The sequence below is a fragment of the Lolium perenne genome, chromosome 4 (genome assembly GCF_019359855.2).
Source record: "Lolium perenne isolate Kyuss_39 chromosome 4, Kyuss_2.0, whole genome shotgun sequence".
In the NCBI taxonomy this organism is placed as follows: domain Eukaryota; kingdom Viridiplantae; phylum Streptophyta; class Magnoliopsida; order Poales; family Poaceae; genus Lolium; species Lolium perenne.
This window is the reverse complement of record NC_067247.2, coordinates 74,738,299-74,760,512: the sequence shown is the minus strand read 5'-3', so window position 1 is coordinate 74,760,512 and position 22,214 is coordinate 74,738,299. Positions and strand designations below refer to the sequence as shown.

The 22,214-nt window shown below is 46.6% G+C and overlaps 2 protein-coding genes across 2 annotated transcripts; one reads left to right on the top strand and one right to left on the bottom strand.

The window, feature by feature from the left end:
• The first annotated feature begins 1,968 nt into the window (after positions 1-1,968).
• On the top strand, positions 1,969-3,147 carry LOC127346900 (BTB/POZ and MATH domain-containing protein 3-like). Its single transcript, XM_051373145.2, has one exon. The coding sequence runs from the start codon at positions 1,969-1,971 to the stop codon at positions 3,145-3,147; it is 1,179 nt and encodes a 392-aa protein (XP_051229105.1).
• Positions 3,148-5,959: 2,812 nt separating this feature from the next.
• LOC127292985 (uncharacterized) lies at positions 5,960-6,838 on the bottom strand. Its single transcript, XM_051322536.2, has one exon. The coding sequence runs from the start codon at positions 6,771-6,773 to the stop codon at positions 6,270-6,272; it is 504 nt and encodes a 167-aa protein (XP_051178496.1). The 5' UTR covers positions 6,774-6,838; the 3' UTR covers positions 5,960-6,269.
• Positions 6,839-22,214: the final 15,376 nt, after the last annotated feature.

The following is a 22,214-nucleotide window of genomic DNA, read 5'->3' as shown; positions in this document are numbered from 1 at the left end:
CTTTGGCGTGGTAGGAGGAGGCGAAGGCTTGGTGGAGGAGGGCGCGGCTGACGGCGGCCTCGGGCCACCACGGGCGGCATAGGCAGCAGGTGGAGGGGCGGCCACATGTGCAGCCGGATAGTGTGAAGAGGCACCACTGGAGCGGCGCTGAGCCAACTTGCGCTGTTCTGTGGCCTGAAGCTGCGAGAACAAGTCGCGAATCGGTATAGGAGTGAGACGATTCATCACCACTTCGTAGAGGGCATCGTACTCTTCATCAAGTCCAGCGAGTACATAAGAGACAAATTCCGCATCACGAAGAGGTTCACCGATGCTAGTGAGAGAGTCTGAGAGAGCCTTCATCTGATGAAAATAGACATTGACAGTCTTGGTACCCTTTTTCAGTTCAGCCATCTCCTGTCGAATCGTCGAGGATCTGGCAATAGAGGTGGAGGCAAAAGCTCCACTTAAGGTCACCCAGGCTTCGCGGGAGGTGCCCGCAAACATAATCATGCCAAGAACACCTTCCGTCATCGATGAGACAAACCCCGCGAGAATGGCCTGATCCTGTTGAGTCCAATGTTGATGTGCTGGATTAGGAACATGATGCATACTACCGACATGAGGAACAACGATGTGAGGACTAGGACACGTGATCGTGCCATCAACATATCCCATCAATAGATGACTGCGAAGGAGAGGCCCAACTTGCGCACGCCAAAAAAGGTAATTGTCGCTCGTCAATTTTATAGAGATCGACGAGGCAATATTGACGACGGGTGGCAGCCCATGGACCGGGAAGGCTCCTTGCTGCAGCGTCGGTGCGGGTACGGGCGGGGGCCTTGGCATGGAGCTGTAGGGTGAGGGTGGCGGTGTCGGTGAAGAGCCATACCCTAACAACGGTAGCGATGGAACTGGCGCACTCGGCGACCCGAGCATCTGCGCCGGCATGGGATAACCAGGGTAGCCTGGGTAGTATCCATACCCAGGGAAACCACCAGGGAAGCTAGGCATGGCCCCGTATCCATGGTAACCGGCCATAGTGCCTCCAAAACCTGCAGCGGCCGCATGATCCAAGGAGGCAGAGACGCGATCTGCATCGGTGTAAATTGCAGGGGCGTTGAACGACGACCCCGGAGGTACGGTTCCGTCCACCGGCAGCACGGAGACGGGCGGCGGTGGTACGGCCGCAGGCGACGCGGAGGAGACGGGCGGCGGCGCACCCGAGGCTGCGGGCGACGTTGGGACGATGGGCGGCGGCGCGCCCAGGGTTGGTGTCGCGGTGGGATCGGTGACCACCGGCAGCAGAGTCGTGGACTCCGAAGAAGACGCCATCGCGGCGGAGGAGATCACGGCGCGGAGGACGCCGGCGGCAGCGGAAGACGACGGCGGCGATGACCTAGGTCAGGATCGCGGCTATGATACCATGATAAACGAGACAGGAAACTGTGTATGCGTGGCCTATCCCGGTGTTCCTCACCGGGTAGGGATCTCAACTATATATATGATGTATATTGTACATATTACAATCGTATACGAATACGTATACAACACTTATTTTAACAGAGAAAGCAACATCCGCGGCGCACTGAGGACGAGTGATTTGGCCGAAAAGCAATGCGGAGCGTAATTTGGGAAACCATCGGCGTGCGGATTTTTTTCTTGGACGTGGAAGTACCCTTCTCATGTGGGCCGAGCGATGCAGTAATCGACGGTAACCAATCGGCCCGACGATTTCTTTCCCGTCGGACCACGAATTGGCTTCACGGAAATCATCTACGGAACAGCATATGCCATCATATAGGAAGGTGGTTGCCGATTTTCACGGGAGGAATCAAAACAGAACCAATCAGTTTACTCCACATCATTCCGTAGGGATTTTTGTAACCAAATGAGTCCGTAGGTCTAGGATTATCGGTAGGGTTTACCAAAAACCATTGTCTAGCGCCTCCAACTCCCTCAAAAGAGAGAGAGAAAATCTCTCCTGCCATGGCCGCCGCCCCATCTGCCTCCCCGTCTCCCACCGATGCTCCCTTGAGCTTGAGCCACACGATGTCCATGCACTCAACGGAGTTCGTCAGGGGTAGCCACCAGTTCAGTATCGCCGGATACACTCTACACAAGAGGATTGGTGTTGAAAAGAGTGTCAGATCCGGCGCCTTCGAGGTCGGAGGTTATAGTTGGACAGTCCGATGCTACCCTGCGGGCTTTACCAACGAACAAGAAGGGTACATATCGTTGTTCCTCGAGCTGTTGAGCACTGATGTAGATAAGATCACCGTGATTTTCAGCTTCGAGATCAAAGGCCCTGTGGGAAATTCGTTCGAGCAATCGCGTGTATGGAACGACTTTACCCGTAATCACAAATCATGGGGGTTCAGGAAGTTTGCCAAGATAGAGTCTCTTGAGTCGAAATACTTGATGAACGACTGCCTTACAATACGTTGCACCGTCGAAGTTCAGAAGGAGTCGAGGACCGGAGCAACCAGACCCTATTTCATCACAGTGCCACCCTCCGGTATCTGCCAGGATCTTGCGCAGCTCCTGGACAGCAAGCAAGGGTCGGACGTGACCTTTCAGGTTGGACAGAACGACTACGACGCGCACAAGGTGGTGTTCGCGATGCGGTCGCCGGTCTTCAGCGCCCAGTTCTACGGCTTACTGGCGGACAACCACGGCGGCAGCGACGGTGGCCGCCACGTGAGAATCCACGACTTGAAACCGGCGACCTTTGAGGCCGTTCTCCATTTCATTTACACGGACAGCTTGCCGCCTGTCGAGGACGACGACGACGACGATCTCCTGCTGAGTCAGTCTACCAACTACCCAGGTCTCAGAGAAGCTGCTGTTGGTTGTTCCAAGGAGAGCCGTAGAGAGATGATTTGCGATTGGCTTGCAGCGGCGGACCGGTACGACCTGGAGAGGATGAGGCTTCTGTGCGAGAGCGCGTTGAGCGAGACCATCGACGTGGAGAATGCTGCGGGCACGCTGGAGCTGGCCGACCGGCACCATAGCCCACAGCTCAAGGCTTTCTGTGTAGACTACATCGCGTCTCCTGGAGTCCTGAAGGCTGTGCTGGCAACCGGCGGCTACAGAGAGCTAAAGGCGAATTCTCCCTCTGTTGTTGCCGATGTCCTGGAAAAACTTGCAAGTACCAGTAGTTGTTAATGATGAGTAGTACTGCGCCGCAAGCCTGCAACACTATTTGCTGATGGATTCCATTTTGTTGCTCAATGATAGTACGTACGTTAATCGCTCTTTACCTAATTCTTATACTCCCTCCAGTTCAAAATAAGTGCCGAAAAGCGGATATAGTTTTTCGGCAATTATTTTGAACAGGAGAGACTACTTTTATCAATGTGCGGGACTTTTGTTTGTCTGTCTTACTATATTTGATTTCTGAGAGTCATCTTCTTTCTTAAGGCCTGTTTGGCTCTTTGATTCATCCCGAAAGTAGAAGACAAGATAGGAATAAAGTTTCTTTTTGGTGGCACGTGCAAAGAAAATTTTCTCTTAGAGAGGATGGGCATGTTCGCATGGCACAAGAATGTCCCGGACTCGGACGGGCAGGTAAACCATGCGCAAAGCACCATAGCCATGAGAGATTATAGATGTTTCTCCAAACCAGAGATTATGCAGAAAGAAATGTCATGCGGAAAAGCACCTGCCCAGTACTTGAGAGTTCAGATAATAAAGCGCAGCCAGTGGCAACTTAATAATTCATCACTGTTATTTCTTTTTGAAAAAAAACATCAATAGCCAGTCTATTCACTGAATGATAAGTATATTGTTGGGGGCGTTCCATCATTACACAAAATATCTCTGTTGGTAACAACAAACAATGCATTCAAGCTCTTCTAATGTGAAGGCTCACACACGGGTAGTGTGACACCGACAGGCTTAAAAGACGAACAAAAAAGTGATCACAAACTCTTTCTTGTATAAGTTCAAATAAGATATATCTTGATGCTTAATAAAGTCTCCATTGTGCCACTACTTACTACACACTGTGCAAGTACCTAAGATTTCGGATTTTTAACAGTCATTCAAACGAAATATGAAATGCAGCGGCTGCCCTTGATTTATCATTTCACTGGAAGACAAGACCATCTAGTCATGCACTATGTTGCAGTGCTCATAAGTAAATTTAATAGGATGACACCGGACAGTTAAACCAAATATTGCAGCCTTGCACAGCTGATTCATCTAGTAAGCCAGCAAGAACGAAGTACAGTAGGTACCAACGCCCATAGTTCTGCAATACAATACATTGGTGCACGATACATAACCAAAACAGACACAAAACACACAAGGTTCACCTAATAATCAACGCATTATGTGTTCACCAGAATACGGTTCCTCCTAAACTGAATATCTATAACATGTTACAGATCCGGGCACTGCAAGGTCAGAAGAATGTGTGCCTTGCTTCCTCCAAACTTCCACAGGCAAAAGGGCACATATCGTTGTCTAGTATATGAATATATCATCTCTGACCTAAATGGTAGGACAATCAGGATGGTACAAAGCACAGCTTCCATTGGGACTCAAACAGAAGCAGGAAGATGATGACAATTACCATAAATATAGTCATAAGTTAGCCGACCTTTATAGAAGATGCTTCAATCCATTTAAACCAGAGGTTAAGCTTGAATGGTGTCTTCAAAGTTGCATATGTATGCAGTATTTCCATCTTTCACTCTGTCCATGCTATCTGCTCTTGTTCATGCACATTGATGAAGCCTTTTCTCTTCATATGATTGTACCAGGGCTAATGGCAAATTAGCAACCACTGAGGCAAAGGGTGAACTTTCTTTGACTGCAATAGAAGTGTATGACACATGCCTGTCAAGGGCGAAGGAGCAGGCGCTTACCTGATTTATACAGTTAGACTATAACATGTTAAATCAGGGACGTAAAAAACTGAAAAATTATATCCTGTTAAGAAAATGAGCTTTTGTTTCCACAAATTACAGCAGAAACACCTAGTTCTTATGGACTTGACAAAGTTAGTTACAACTTACAAGTAACAGTCCACGTGACAAAACATTTAGGTGGTTTTATTACCAAAAGATGCAAGATATATATTGATCATTTATTGTTCAACTTTAACTGCACCATGCATGCAAGATATAGAAAAAATATATTGAAAGTGCATTTTGAGGTTGAGAGAGTATTGAGTCTCCATTTTATCTTCTTGAATAATACATGCTACAGTTGTTCACACCGTTTCCCAATTCTTGTATATGCAAACAATATGACTGTAGTTCGACATGTCATCGATCAAAGGCACATAAGCAGAACAAGGCATAACCAGCTGCCCACGCCATAGCAACTACTCTGTAGCAAGCATCTGGTGCTACTGACCAGTTTCACAAACCTATACCTTGTTGTGAATGAGAAGACAAAGGTAACACGTGTTACAATAACTAGCATAAAAAGAAGTGGTTCTGTGTGTCTAGCATCTGTTTCTGAGCATGAGTAAGTACTTCAGCAAACTCAGGTCATCTCTAATACAATCAACTCAAATATCGTTCAACAGATGTGCTCATAGAGGTAGTTTGGGAACTTCTGCTCGACGCAACGTCAAGACAATTACCATAAGCCATTTGAAAACAGTTCTAACAACATAAATCAACTAATAAGAATAGCATTTCCATATATTGACAGCCTTTATGAGAAAAAAATTGATCTCCAACAACATCCTCAGCAAGGTCCTAATTCAACCACAGCACAGCAACTTTTCATTTAAATTATCTTGGACTATCTCTGCTTGCAAATTTCATATGTATTCATATACTGCAGCAGAGTACACATTGTATTCAAACATATTACTACCGGTCTAGTTCAAATTAGTAGCTAGCTATTGCTGGTAGACATAATAAGACCTTTCATATTCGAGCAAACTTCACAACACCCTACCTAGCAAAAACTGAACAATGATACATGAAAGATGCATTACCGAGAACACCTGTGTATAAAAAAATATCACTGGTGCGGTTGATAAGACAGAAATCCAGTATTAAACTAGTTGCTCTTGTTCTAGGTAATACAATATCTTGTTCCGTCAAGAAACAGACACAAGACAGCTAAAAGCTCTATCGCTAATTCTGAGACCATGTTTTCCAAAGCCCAACTGGCATTTCTGCTATCAACGAGAGGATATCAAGAATTCCAGAGTTAGTCTCGTTAATTATTGAATCCTTGGTTCCAAAATTTTCTCTTTTTCTTCGTACAATAAACAGAAAGAAAGAAATCAAGAAACAAAGCCATACAGAGATCTCGTCCTCTCACTCGAGAACAATCTTGGCGCCCAGCGCCCGCAACTTCTCAGCAATGCCCTCCGCCTCCTCCTTCGGCACCCCGGCCTTCAGCACGGCCGGCGCCTTCTCCACGAGCTCCTTGGCCTCCTTCAAGCCCAAGCTCGTGAAAGCCCTCAGCTCCTTGATAATCTTAAGCTTGGCCGCGGCGTCGAACCCCTCCAGCTTAACGTCGAACGCCATCTTTTCCTCCTTCGGCTTTGCCTCCTCGCCGGCAGCCCCAGCGGCGCCATCGCCGGCCAGCGGAGCTGCTCCGCCCATTAGGATAGCTAGGGGAGGGAGCTGGTCAACGCCGAGGCGGCCGCGCAGGGCGTCGGCGAGGGAGGAAGCCTCGAGGAGGTTGAGGCCGCAGATCTCGTCGACGAGACCGGAGACCCGCGGGGTCGGGGTGACGGAGGTGGAGAACGCGGCGGCGGCGGCGGACGGGCGCGCGGCCGGGAGAAGGCGGCGGAGGTGGAGGAGGCGGGAAGCCATTAGGGTTTTTGGTGGATCGGCGACAGAGACTGACGATGAGAAAACAGGGGAGAAGCAAGACGAGACAGTACCCTTCATGAACTGAATACGTAAAACCCTTGTTTACGTAAGTAGCTTGAGAAGGCGTTTCATGGTAATCAGTTGTTTGACAAAACAGAGCAAATAATTTCCTTGTTTTACTCCTTTTTTTAATCTTCCAAGTTTTTACTCTTTGTTTGACATGAATTTCGAGGATGTTATAGGATATGTCGTCGGCGGGCTGCAGCTGCAGGTTGGCGGAGGAATACCGTCGGGTGGGCGGCGATGCTAGAAGAAATTTCCCCATCGAGGAGGCGATGCTGAGGGAGAGGAGAGGGAAGGGAAGAGCAGGTCAGCGCTTAGCGAGGACGAGAGGGGTGCAGAGGGAAGAGGAGGTTGGCACCCCGGGTGCGGTGGCGCGACGGTGATAGAGGGAGGTCGCGGTGATGTAGGCGAACAAGGAAGGTCAGGGAAGGATGTGATGGTCAAGTAGGGATTTTGCGAGCTATGCTAGCCCAGCGGGGTGGATGTGGGCAACGCGGCCAGGCCACTTCAGCCCGCTAGAATCAAAGCGATAAGCCTCACGGCATTTTGCGGATGTATATTGCGGGGCGGCAACACGGCGTAGCGGGATGTCCCACACCAGTTACAACCTTAACCATGTGACCCAGTGGCAGCGCCATGAACTAAGATGATGGGGTGTTATGTACGAAGGGGCTAAACTAACAAATATTCCATAAATGATGAGTTGTTATGGCTAGTATTTCTAAAAAAAATCATGACGGGTGTAGCCCTATTCTTACCCTTGTACCCGTTGCGACGCAACCACACCCACACTATCGCCACATTGCGAAGCACCTCATAGCCCAAACCAAAAGTTGATCAAGCGACATAATACGTGAAGATGACCACTACATAAGACCCTGCCCGAAATATGACACCCGACGCCGAACTACGAGCACCGAGAGAGCTCCAAATTCTCTCTCCATGTTAATGGCTTGGGTTGTTTGGGTGGAATCCCAAGTTCATGTTGTCCACAGGGGGCGCTTCGTCATCCTCATCTTGAGCGTGTCTTTTTTGAGGACTTGGATGTTAGTTTTAAGCCAGAGTCATCGGCTTGATTGAGACGCCCTCGAGGGCAGTCTAATTTTCTGCTAGTCAGTGGATCCAAATGTGTTTGGTACAAGGGGGACGTATCAGGTGAAAACCAGCAGATTCTGAAAATCTGAAAACGTTGGTATGCACTGCTGGATTATGTACCAACGTTCAGATCACCCACCTCAACTCGTTTTGCAAAAACGCCCCTAGAAGTACAACAGAAAGTCATCCCTAATCCCCTCCACTCATTCTCTCTCCATGCTCGTGTTCTTCCATTCTGGAGCCAGATCCATCCCATCGAGTTCAGCATCTCCCATGGCCGCCTCCACCAGCAATCTTTACTGACTCCTCCCAAACAAAGTTCAACGCTGTTGTTTGATTCTGCATGGAATGGGTGCACAGATCCGTTGACAAAGCTACCAGATCTTGCCCAATATTCTGGGAACCAACTGTCTTGTCTCTTGGATTCCTTTTTTCTTGATTTTGACTTTGTTCGGATTTGTTCGTTTATGCTGCCCCATTCACGGTTGATTTCTTGATTTGTGGAACTCTAGTTCCGAGTCTAAATCTTCACGAGATGGTGTTGATCCGACCTTGGTTTATTTGTTGTCCATTTCATATGTGAAAAGCTTCAAATACATGTTGATGATAATTTAAGTTCTTTGGAATTGTTCTTATTCAAGTCAGTATGTAGAGAAATTCTCAAGATATTCATCAGTTCGAGTCTGGATCGGGAATATGTTTGCCCGTATGAGCAACCATGAACGTGTACGAATTACTAATATGCTAGGTCATAAGGGGTTTCTAGAAAACATGCAGCAAGTGGTTGGTGAGAGGATGAAGACTCAAATCTAGCCCTTGGAACATGATCGAATGGCTAGGAGCTGAAATTTTCAGATTTTCAGGATCTATCACATTTTCACCTGATATGTTACCTTGGTACAAGGGTCACGATCTAATGTGAGATTTGGGAATCAAATTACGGCTGATCATTAGCTCCATCAAACTACTTTAGTGATCCATGACTGACTTTCTAAACGTGTCGAATATTTTGCCATGGTGCAAGTGGTTGGGTCATGCCACGCTGTAGGTCGGAGTGATGGATGATATTTCTTGGTGAGTAGGAGTAGGAGGCAGCCCAAGAAGGTGATGCTGAATGATCCTGCATGTCGTGGCAGAGCAGATGAATGTTAGAGCATCCCCACTCGTTGGCGCTCCTCACGTCCAAATCCGGCAAAATTTTCGTCCGGATTGGAGGAAGATTTGGCCTGAGGAGCGCCGAAGTTCCAGCCGTCCCCCCGGCAGGAAACCCCCAACCTCGACCATTTGACATATTTTAAACAAATTTAACATAAAATTTAACAAGTTTGGCGACCAAGAGTACGAAAATTGCTGAAACAAATTCGGCGATAATTAGTACAATGTTTAACAAGTGCTGAAACAAATGCAGCACACAATTTTTCACAATTTTTCAAACAAATTAAGACAGACTAGTTGGCGTCAGCATTGGCGTTGCCTCGGAGCCTCCATATGTGCTCCACCAGATCATCTTGCAGCAGCTGATGCATTGTAGAGTCTCGAATCTCCTAGCGCATAGCAATGAAGGCGGCCCATGATGGAGGCACCTGGTGATTAGGCTGTGCAACAGGACCCTCTCTCTCATATGGTGCTTCTTGCTCAGCCAGAGGAACCGGATGCTTTCGCTCATTTTCAATAATCATATTGTGTAGGCACACACAGCAGTTCATCACCTCCCACATCTGATCTTTGGACCAAGTCATAGCGAGGAACCGGACGACAGCAAATCTCTGCTGGAGGACACCAAATGCACGCTCGACGTCTTTTCGGCAAGCTTCTTGTTTCTTGACAAACTCGCAAAGTTTGGGGGTGCTAGGGTTAGAGATAGTCTTCACAAATGTTGCCCAGTTTAGATAGATACCGTCTGCAAGGTAGTATCCTTTGTTGTAGTGTCGACCATTGATCACATAGTCCACCGGGGAGCATGACCCTCAACAAGTTTGGAAAAGACCGGGGAGCAGTTTAGGACGTTGATGTCATTGTTGGATCCAGGCATACCAAAGAAAGAGTGCCAAATCCAGAGATCATGGGTAGCCACTGCTTCAAGTATCACAGTGCAGCCTTTTTTGTGACCCTTGTACATTCCCTGCCACGCAAACGGATAGTTCTTCCATTGCCAATGCATGCAGTCAATGCTTCCACGCATCCCTGGAAAACCCCTAGCTTCATTTGTTGCAAGGATCCTCTGAGTGTCTTCGACAGTGGGTGATCTCAAGTAATAGTCCCCGAACACTGCTATGACGGCCCTGCAGAACCGGTAGAAACAATCAAGGGCGGTGGACTCCGCCATCCGAAGATAGTCATCTGCACTATCACCGGGAGCTCTAATACGCGTACAGCACGTGTCCGTTGGGAACCCCAAGAGGAAGGTGTGATGCGTACAGCAGCAAGTTTTCCCTCAGTATGAAACCAAGGTTTATCGAACCAGTAGGAGCCAAGAAGCACGTTGAAGGTTGATGGCGGCGAGATGTAGTGCGGCGCAACACCAGGGATTCCGGCGCCAACGTGGAACCTGCACAACACAAACCAAGTACTTTGCCCCAACGAAACAGCGAGGTTGTCAATCTCACCGGCATGCTGTAACAAAGGATTAGATGTATAGTGTGGATGATGATTGTTTGCAGAAAACAGTAGAACAAGTATTGCAGTAGATTGTATTTCAGTAAAGAGAATTGGACCGGGGTCCACAGTTCACTAGAGGTGTCTCTCCCATAAGATAAATAGCATGTTGGGTGAACAAATTACAGTTGGGCAATTGGCAAATAGAGAGGGCATGACCATGCACATACATATTATGATGAGTATAGTGAGATTTAATTGGGCATTACGACAAAGTACATAGACCGCTATCCAGCATGCATCTATGCCTAAAAAGTCCACCTTTAGGTTATCATCCGAACCCTCCGCATTAAGTTGCTAACAACAGACAATTGCATTAAGTATTGCGCGTAATGTAATCAATAACTACATCCTCGGACATAGCATCAATGTTTTATCCCTAGTGGCAACAGCACATCCATAATCTTAGAGGTTTCTCTCACTCCCCCAGATTCACGGAGACATGAACCCACTATCAAGCATAAATACTCCCTCTTGGAGTTACTAGCATCAACTTGGCCAGAGCATCTACTAATAACGGAGAGCATGCAAGATCATAAACAACACATAGATATAAATTGATAATCAACATAACATGGTATTCTCTATTCATCGGATCCTAACAAACACAATATATAGAATTACAGATAGATGATCTTGATCATGTTCGGCAGCTCACAAGACCCGACAATTAAGCACAATGAGGAGAAGACAACCATCTAGCTACTGCTATGGACCCATAGTCCAGGGGTAGACTACTCACACATCACTCCGGAGGCGACCATGGCGGCGTAGAGTCCTCCGGGAGATGATTCCCCTCTCCGGCAGGGTGCCGGAGGCGATCTCCTGAATCCCCCGAGATGGGATTGGCGGCGGCGGCGCCTCTGGAAGGTTTTCCGTATCGTGGCTCTCGGTACTGGGGGTTTCGCGACGAAGGCTATTTGTAGGCGGAAGGATAGGTCAGGGGCGTCGCGAGGGGCCCAGGAGACAGGTCGGCGCGGACAAGGGTGGGGCCGCGCCGCCTGACCTCCTGGCCACCTCGTGGCCCCACTTCGTTGACTCTTCGGTCTTCTGGAAGCTTCGTGGCAAAATAGGACCCTGGGCGTTGATTTCGTCCAATTCCGAGAATATTTCCTTACTAGGATTTCTGAAACCAAAAACAGCAGAAACAAAGAATCGGCACTTCGGCATCTTGTTAATAGGTTAGTTCCAGAAAATGCACGAATATGACATAAAGTGTGCATAAAACATGTAGATATCAGCAATAATGTGGCATGGAACATAAGAAATTATCGATACGTCGGAGACGTATCAGCATCCCCAAGCTTAGTTTCTGCTCGTCCCGAGCAGGTAAACGATAAACAAAGATAATTTCTGGAGTGACATGCCATCATAACCTTGATCATACTATTGTAAGCATATGTAGTGAATGCAGCGATCAAAACAATGTATATGACATGAGTAAACAAATGAATCATATAGCAAAGACTTTTCATGAATAGTACTTCAAGACAAGCATCAATAAGTCTTGCATAAGAGTTAACTCATAAAGCAATAATTCAAAGTAGAATCATTGAAGCAACACAAAGGAAGATGAAGTTTCAGCGGTTGCTTTCAACTTGTAACATGTATATCTCATGGATATTGTCAATGCAAAGTAATATAATAAGTGCAATATGCAAGTATGTAGGAATCAATGCACAGTTCACACAAGTGTTTGCTTCTTGAGGTGGAGAGAGATAGGTGAACTGACTCAACAATAAAAGTAAAAGAATGGTCCTTCAAAGAGGAAAGCATCGATTGCTATATTTGTGCTAGAGCTTTGTTTTTGAAAACAAGAAACACAACGGTAGTAATAAAGCATATGTGTTATGTAAATTATATCTTACAAGTTGCAAGCCTCATGCATAGTATACTAATAGTGCCCGCACCTTGTCCTAATTAGCTCGGATTACCTGGATTATCATCGCAATGCACATGTTTTAACCAAGTGTCACAAAGGGGTACCTCTATGCCGCCTGTACAAAGGTCTAAGGAGAAAGCTCGCATCGGATTTCTCGCTATTGATTATTCTCAACTTAGACATCCATACCGGGACAACATAGACAACAGATAATGGACTCCTCTTTTATGCATAAGCATGTAGCAACAATTAATTTTCTCATATGAGATTGAGGATATTTGTCCAAAACTGAAACTTCCACCATGGATCATGGCTTTAGTTAGCGGCCCAATGTTCTTCTCTAACATTATGCAATGCTCTAACCATTTTAGTGGTAAAACTCCCTTACTTCAAACAAGACGAACATGCATAGAAACTCACATGATATTCAACAAAGAGTAGTTGATGGCGTCCCCAGGAACATGGTTATCGCACAACAAGCAACTTAATAAGAGATAAAGTGCATAAGTACATATTCAATACCACAATAGTTTTTAGGCTATTTGTCCCATGAGCTATATATTGCAAAGGTAGAGGATAGAAATTTAAAGGTAGCACTCAAGCAATTTACTTTGGAATGGCGGAGAAATACCATGTAGTAGGTAGGTATGGTGGACACAAATGGCATAGTGGTTGGCTCAAGTATTTTGGATGCATGAGAAGTATTCCCTCTCGATACAAGGTTTAGGCTAGCAAGGCTATTTGAAACAAACACAAGGATGAAGCGGTGCAGCAAAACTCACATAAAAGACATATTGTAAACATTATAAGACTCTACACCGTCTTCCTTGTTGTTCAAACTCAATACTAGAAATTATCTAGACTTTTAGAGAGACCAAATATGCAAACCAAATTTTAGCATGCTCTATGTATTTCTTCATTAATAGGTGCAAAGCATATGATGCAAGAGTTTAAACATGAGCACAACAATTGCCAAGTATCACATTATCCAAGACATTATAGCAAATTACTACATGTATCATTTTCCAATTCCAACCATATAACAATTTAACGAAGAAGAAACTTCGCCATGAATATTATGAGTAGAGCCTAATGACATAGGCATCCCAAATGGGCCTGCCGAAGATAGTACCCGGGGTTTACTGAAGGCCCACTACCCGAAGAATAAGAAGATTCGGGAGCCCAAGATATATTAAGGAAAGTTAAGAGTTGTAATAGGAAGTGTTATTTGTAATCTGGCGGGATGAGTTAGAAACCGTCCCGGACTCGTCAGAACTTGTATAGCACGAATCCCTCGGCTCCACCTCCTATATAAAGGGGGAGTCGAGGGACGAAGAGATAATCGAATCATTGTCTACAAACCCTAGTTTTCACAATCGTCGAGTACTTTTCGGCTGAAACCTTCGAGATCTACTTACCCTCTACTTCCAACTAAACCCTAGCCTACAATCCATAGGCATTGACAAGTTGATACCTTGTCAATTGGCGCCGTCTGTGGGAACTAGATGCGTAAGGATCTGATCTCGATGGCACGTTCAAGATCTTCGACATCATCAACCGCAAGCAACGCTATGGATCGAGGTAAACAGATCGCTGCTGGTCCTATCGATTTTGTTCCTCACCCATCCTCCCGTTTGGATGCATATGCGTATCTGGCGGAGCCCATGGAGATGACATTCGGAAGGTTTCACTTTCGCGTCGAGAAGGAAGGATCGTATCGTGTCGAGATTCCGATTTCGTCGGGATCGTCGGCGGTCGATTCCGATTTTTCAAGCTATGCATCGTCAACTGAGTCAGGAGAAGAAGAAACTTCGGCGACACGCTACGTCAGCACCAGAGCAAGAGAGAAACTCGCCAAGATCTTCAACGACATGTCGTTTGAGTCATCTGCGGACTCATATATAAGCGATGGCTCAAGCGATGTCGACAGTTATGACTTCATCGACAAATCTATCACAGTGGGCAAGGTCTTCATCAATCTCAACGATGATGTCACCAAACCCAACATAGATCTGAGTACAAAGTATCATCAGATTTATGCCATTGAAGATCAAGAGGAAACATCTGAGGCTTTCGACGATCTGGGAAATCCATACGTCGATCCCTCCAATCTGCGACAAGGCCTGGGCAACAAATACGTCGGGCCAGAGCCGCGAGATAGAGTTCAACTTTCACAAGCAGCGTGGGACAGAGCCGCGAGAGCTATGAACGGTACAGAACCAATGGCTACCACGGCCACACCAGAGGAATTACAAGCATATCAATATAGGCTCGCACGAGCTGCCAGGGAATTGGAAAACAGACACTGAGTTGAACAGAGAAAGGAGGCAGCTTCGCATCCCGGCAGAGAAGGGCAGATCTAAGTCGACAATCTAGCACTTCGGGTGATAGCCACAGGGAGGCGAGGACCAGAGCAATATCAAGGCTTCAACACATACCCGAAGCAGAAAGAGAACACTTGGTCCAAAACCTCGACATGTCCTTCATGTCGATAGATACAAGAGGAAACATCATCCCTAAGACACCAGAAGCTGGGTATATGGCGACACATGCTTTTATCCTTGCATCTAAACCACCTCCAGGTGATCCAAGGGAAACATTGTACAATATGGCGGTAGCAGGAGTTGGAGCTATGGGGACAGCGTTTGTATCAACGCCTCCCGAAGGAGCGGCAAGGCAAAATAGTCCACGACCTGCAGCAGCAACAGCGGCGGCACACGAAGGACCAAGTGGAGCAAGAGACACAAAGAAGCACAAGCAAGGGCCGACGAGAGCGCGGCAAAGCAGAAGGGATCATCGGCAATCTCCAGAGCTTAACGACGAAGATATGTGCGGCTTACCATGCTTCACGAGGAGAGTCCGAAAAACTCGAGTCCCCTCAGGATTCAAGTTACCCGATAATTTCAAAAAGTTCGACGGCCTTCAAGATCCAGAGGATTGGCTAGTCGACTATTTGGAGACGGTGAAGCTCACAGGAGGAACCAGGGCAACAGCTATGCAAAGCATCCAGGTGCATTTGAGTGGAGCCGCACGATCTTGGATAAAAAAAACTCACTCCAGGATCCATCGACAGCTGGGAAAGTTTCGAGGATGTGTTCATCAAGAACTTCAGATCCACGTGCAAAAAACCTGCGTCGTTAGAGGAGTTGAGAGCATGTCGACAAAAGCCAGACGAGCCAATGAGAAAGTATATCCAAAGGTGGAATATCATCAAAAACTCGGCAGAAAATATATCTGACGAGAGAGCAATAGATGCGTTTGTCGCAGGAATTAGGCGTGGAGATTTTGTCGAGGACTTGGGAAGGACCAATCCAAAGACAGTATCCGCGTTAATGGAGATAGAAAATAGATGGGCAGATGGAGAAGATGCTGTCCACAACAAACGGCACAGGTCACCAGAGGAGGACCGCGGTCGAAACTATCAACCAAGGCGACGATTTCCTCGGCATTATCCGAACTATGACGCTCCAGGGCAAATTTCGGCAGGCTTTCGGGCAAACACAGGAGGAAGCAACAGAGATGATTATCAGAGAAGCAATGAGCAGCGAGGTGATAACAGGGATGATTCACGCAACAGGCAAAATAGCGGGCCTAGATTCCCAAGGCCTTTTGTGTCCCCTGAAGAGATGATGAATGGACCGTGTCAGATGCACTTTTTCCTCGATAGCAACGGTAAAAGACAGTCAGGGCACCTGCAGAAAGACTGTCGAAATTTTCAGGCAATGTGGCGGTATGCAGAAAACGCTAACGCGCGAGCAACACAGAGAAATCCTCGGGAACCCAGAAGCGAGATTCACTTGCCGCCTCCTCCCGCGATTACAGACGACAATCGGCATCAGCTCAGAATAGCGGCAGCACCTACACCACCACCTTATGTTGATCCTAACTCCAACGGAGCGGTGTCGATGATTCAGAAGGGAAGGCCGTCCAATAGAGCTCGTAAAGTAATCTCACGACAGTGTTTATGGCAGAAAAAATGCCTCCACCAACGATTGAGTATCTTAATTGGCCAGACAAGATATTGGCTTCACCATAGCGAGATCATCCGCAGCAAGTTCCTCGACCAGGGCGATCGGCACTTATTACGCGGCGATTATCGCGGGATTTGATGTCTCTCGAGTGTTCATAGACGGCGGCAGCAGCCTAAACCTTATGTATGCGAGATACATTGAGGAAGATGAACATATCCTTAGCAAACTTGAAACCAACGAGACACAAGGTTCCACATCACACCGGAGAAACCAAGTTATCCATTGGGGAAGATCAATCTTGACGTTCGATTTGGGACCCGAGAAAATTATAGAATCGAGAGGCTCGAATTTGAAGTCGTGGATTTTCCGTCGCAATACCACGCTGTTGGGACGACCAGCATATGCTAGGTTTATGGCGGTACCACACTATACATACCTGCTGTGGAGGTTGCCTGGACCAAAGGGACCAATCACGATCAAAGGAAGCTTTGCCTTAGCCGATAAGTGCGATAAGGACTTTCACCGGCTGTCGAAACTTTCGGGATGCAAGCTGAGTACTTGGCGTCAAAAAGCATGACTGATTACGACGTCTTGCCGGACGTTGGAAGGCCAAACAAAGAATTAACTTTCAATACCGAGAAAAATTCAAAAGAGGTGCAGATTCACCCGACAGACCCAAAAAAGACGACATCTATCGCAAACGACATGGATATCGCATAGGAAAGCGCGCTCGTCAAGTTCCTCCGTGAGAACTGGAAAATCTTCACATGGTGTCCAGCTGACATGCCAGGAGTACCCAGGGAACTTGCCGAGCACCACCTAAACTTGGATCCAGTAGCGAGACCAATCAAACAACCTTTGCGGCGTTTTTCGGAACCAAACCGCAAAGCCATGCTATCAGAAATAAATCGACTTGAGGAGGCTGGTTTTATCAAAGAGATATCTACAGAAGCCACATGGGTAGCTAACCCAGTGATGGTGCCGAAGAAACACATGACAGTCCTTCGCATGTGCGTCGACTTTACGTGTCTCAATAAACATTGTCCTAAGGATCACTTTCCCCTCCCAAGGATCGATCAAATCATCGACTCCACGGCAGGCTGTGAACGTCTTTCCTTTTTGGATGCATACTCTGGTTATAACCAGATCAGATTAAAAGAAGATGATGAAGCCAAAACAGCGTTTATTACACCTTACGGCGTGTTCTGCTACAAGACAATGCCCTTTGGTCTAAAAAATGCGGGAGCAACATATCAGAGGATGATGCAGAAGTGTTTAGCGACACAGATCGGGAAAAACGTGCAAGTATACATCGATGATGTCGTCATAACGTCAAAAAAGGGGGCAACGCTGATCGAGGACCTCAAAGAAACTTTTGACAACCTCGACAAATTCTGCCTGAAGTTGAACCCGACGAAGTGTTCTTTTGGCGTCCCAGCAGGAGAACTTCTGGGATTTCTAGTTTCAGCAAGAGGGATTGAAGCAAATCCCGATAAAATACAAGCTATCATAACAATGAGGAAGCCAACAAAGTTGAAAGAAATACAGCAACTAACTGGGCGAGTCGCAGCTTTGAGCAGATTCGTCGCCAGGTTGGGAGAAAAAGCGTTACCATTTTACGCTCTAATAAAGCAAGGAGATAAATTCCAGTGGAACGAAGAGGCCGATAGAGCCTTCGAGGATTTGAAGCGCACAATCTCGACACCACCAATTCTGGTGGCGCCGAAGGAAAAGGAACCTCTCCTGCTGTATATTGCAGCCACGCCCCAAGTGGTGAGCACGGTGCTAGTTGTCGAAAGAGAAGAAGAAGGAAAACTCCACGGAGTACAGAGGCCAGTATACTTCATCAGCGAAGTTTTATCGCCATCAAACCAAAGGTACCCTCAGTACCAAAAGCTAGCATATGGAGTGCTCACAACAGCACGAAAACTGCGCCACTATTTTTCGGCACACCCGATCATAGTGATCAATGAAGCTCCCTTGTCAAATATACTAAACAATCCAGAAGCTACGGGTCGTGTCTCCCTTTGGGGGATAGAACTTTCCCCTCGGGACATCACGTATGAAAAAAGAAAAGCAATCAAGTCGCAAGTTCTGCCGGACTTCATCGCAGAATGGATGGAGTTGCAAAACACAGGACCTCCAGATTTGTCGAGAACCTGGACCATGAACTTTGATGGGTCCAAAAGACTAGAAGGAGTCGGCGCAGAGTAGTACTCATATCACCTGAAGGCGACAAGTTGAAGTACATCCTTCGGATGACGTTCCCTAACGCATCTAATAATGAAGCAGAATATGAAGCCCTCATACACGGGATGAAGATGGCGAAAGCTTGCGGTGCAACTCGATTAAAAATATTTGGCGACTCACAATTGGTGGCTCAGCAAGTCATGAACCAATGTGACGCAGTCAATGATAGCATGATGGCATACAAGGAGGTTTACAACGAGCTCGAAAAGTTGTTTGATGGATGCGAAGTAAATCATATTAGCAGATTGAGCAATGACGAAGCCGACGTCCTTGCAAACATCGGGTCGCAATGCCTTGCAGTCCCGCCAGGTGTATTTTGGGAAGAGATAACAGAGAGATCTACAAAATCGACAAAATCAAAAAAGAAGGAGAAGAAACCCTCGGGGGCTACCAAGGAAAAGCAAGAGGAAGAAGAAGAAGAAGATCAGGACCTGGTCATGGTGATACAGATACCATGGATGCAGACGTACATATCGTACATCCTCAGGAAAGAAATACCCGATGATCCAGTTGAGGCAAGACGAGTAATTCGACGCTCCAAAGCTTTCACGGTGGTCAAAGGAGAATTGTACAAGCGAAGTATTTCAGGCGTCCTGCAGAGATGTGTCACACCCGAAGAAGGAAGAATAATTTTGAAGGATGTACACGAAGGAATATGTGGCCACCACGCAAGTAGTCGAGCTATTGCAGCCAAGGTTTTTCGGGCAGGATTCTACTGGTTGACAGCAATCGAGGACGCTAAGGAGATAGTAAGAACTTGCGACGCGTGTCAAAGGTTTGCCGCAAAACCCCACTCTCCAGCAGCAGAACTAACACCAATACCATTGTCATGGCCCTTTGCCCAATGGGGACTTGATATGGTGGGCAAGTTACACAAATCCTGGCCAGGAGGAAAGGAGTACATGCTAGTAGCTGTCGACAAATTTACAAAGTGGATAGAAGCGAAGCCGATAAATTCACCAGATGGAGCATCCGCAGTAAAATTCATAAAAGGACTCGTCTTCAGATTTGGAGTGCCCCACAGCATCGTCACAGACAATGGCAGTAACTTCACATCCCACGAATTCAAAGATTATTGCAAAGAAGTGGGTATCAAGTTGCACTTCGCGTCAGTTGCACACCCTCAAACCAATGGGCAAGTCGAGAAAGCCAATGGCATCATCTGCAATGGCATCAAGAAACGCCTGTTAGGACCACTGGAAAAAGCTCGACATACCTGGCCAGAAGAACTACCAAGTGTGTTGTGGAGCATCCGAACAACACCAAATACAGCGACACAGGAGACACCATTTTTCCTGATCCATGGAGCAGAGGCAGTACTACCAATAGAAATAGAGCACGACTCCCCCAGAGTCACAGAGTATAATGAAGAAACTTCCAAGATAGCATTGGAAGACGACGTCGATGCACTCGACGAAGCTCGAGACGAGGTACTATCAAGGGTAACCAAATACCAACAGGACTTCAAGAATTACCACAGTCGACGTTTGCGGCCAAGATCTTTTCAGGTGGGAGACCTAGTTCTTCGGCTCACGCAAAAAAGTCATGAAAAACTCGAGTCACCATGGCTTGGCCCTTACATTGTCACGGAAGTAATTGGAGGAGGAGCATACAGGATAAAGGACAAGAAAACAGGGGTGGAGGAGCAAAACCCCTGGAACGTGGCGCAACTCAGGCGGTTCTACGCCTAGAGTTGAAATATAGTCCTTGTAAAACTTCAATGTACTGAAACGCCCGCGAGTTTTCAGACGCACTCTTTTCCTTTTTCGGGGCACCGAGTGGGGCCGAGAAAGGTTTTTACTGAGGCGGGCTCGCGGTGCTGCAATATAATAAAGATAGTGTCAATATAACTTTTCTTTATCGACATGCTCAAAGTCTTTGACCCGACGAATTTCAATATAGTTCATCGACAAAGAAAAGCCTTGCCTTGGTACTAAAATACCTCGTGAGTCAACGAAAATACAAAATAGTACTCAATAAAGAAGCTCGGGGGCTGATATTCGCCATCAATACATATTAAATAAATGCCTTGGTTCAAAACCTCGCAATATACAAATACAGTAAATAGCCACCGAAACATTCGGGAGCTAGACAAATATAGAAATATAATGATTGCTTCATAATATAATCACAATCATGGGTTACAAAGAAGAGTTATCTACAAAGGAAGATAATTAGTCTTGATTCAGTATGTCATCAAGGGTAATTCTGTTTTCTTCAGGAGCAGCGCCAAGAAAATCAGCATAATGACCATTGGCAAAAAAGTCGGCATCCATCCGAAGAAGGTCTTCAATCATTTCTTCGGCTACAGGCGAAACCTTCGTGTTAATTCGGTCGACACCAACTCTTCGGCGCTTTACTTTCTGATGAACTTTCGCAACAACTTGGGTTAGGTCAAGATTTGAGTGACAGATCTGAAGCATGATAAGAGCAAATCTGGCGCCAGCTACCAGTTGAGCTTTGACAAAATCATGGATCCTGTGGGCATCCTTGAATTTCTCCATTAACCCGGGAAGAGTATTTGGTTGAACGTTCCGAGGAAACATGGAATTATAAACCATGGACAGGGTCTTGGTACAGAAGTCAAGAAAGTCGCGAGTTTGAGAAGCGCGATCCTGAAATCTGACAATTTGGCGGGTCCTCTCTGGGGTAGCCCAAAACAAAGAACCATGATCAAGGGACAGATTAACGAGGAGGTTCGTCCTAGTATTTACCCTTTCTTCTTCGGCAACAGCATCAGTAAAGGAACCTATTAAAACAACGGAGCAGAAAATTTTACGAGACGTAGCATGAAGACGGAAGATATTGAGGTTGAAACAAGCATACCCGACATATCCGCACTAGCTTCATTCATCAACTCGAGCATGAAATTTTCTCGAGTAGTCGCCTTTTCAGCCTCGGAAGCAGCAATTTCCTTAGCAGCCACGGCCTCGCGAGCTTGCTGAAGTGCAATTTTTTCGGCTTCAGATGACTTGCGAGATTTTTCCATCATCACAAGTGTTTGCTTCTTTGCATACTGAAGCTGCTGCCGAAGTTCATCCAATTCTCGCGGCAAGGAATCTTCGACAGGTGTAGCATCAGCAAGAGTTCTCTTTGAGCGAGAAGAAGAAGGCGAAACATTGGAAGGAGTGGAAGATGGAGTGTAGTTATCAAATACCAACTGAAATTTAAAAGACAACATCAATCAACAAGCAAAAGATAGAGTTTTCATTAATCTCTCGGAATAATTACAAAGGCATTACAGTGGAGCTAAGGAAGTACGTGTCGCCAAATGACTACTTTGGCGACAAGAGCAAAAGAAACATAGAAAGAAAAACAAAGAGGCATGCAACTAGACCTCCGGCCTTGATGAGCTAGGAGTCGAAGCTGGTTTAATCCCGAGATAAGCCAAGATTTTCTTCGTGTTGGGCTTGGCTGCCTTAATCAGGGACCTCCATCTGGATTGCTCTATTTGCTCGGTGTCGCCAACTTTCGTCCAATCAATAGTCTGTTGGCTGTCAGCAACTAGAGCAACAGTGCTTTCGA

Bases quoted from the DNA above. Each gene is read 5' to 3' on its own strand.
- LOC127346900 (XM_051373145.2), top strand. From the start codon at position 1,969: ATGGCCGCCGCCCCATCTGCCTCCCCGTCTCCCACCGATGCTCCCTTG.
- LOC127292985 (XM_051322536.2), bottom strand. From the start codon at position 6,773: ATGGCTTCCCGCCTCCTCCACCTCCGCCGCCTTCTCCCGGCCGCGCGC.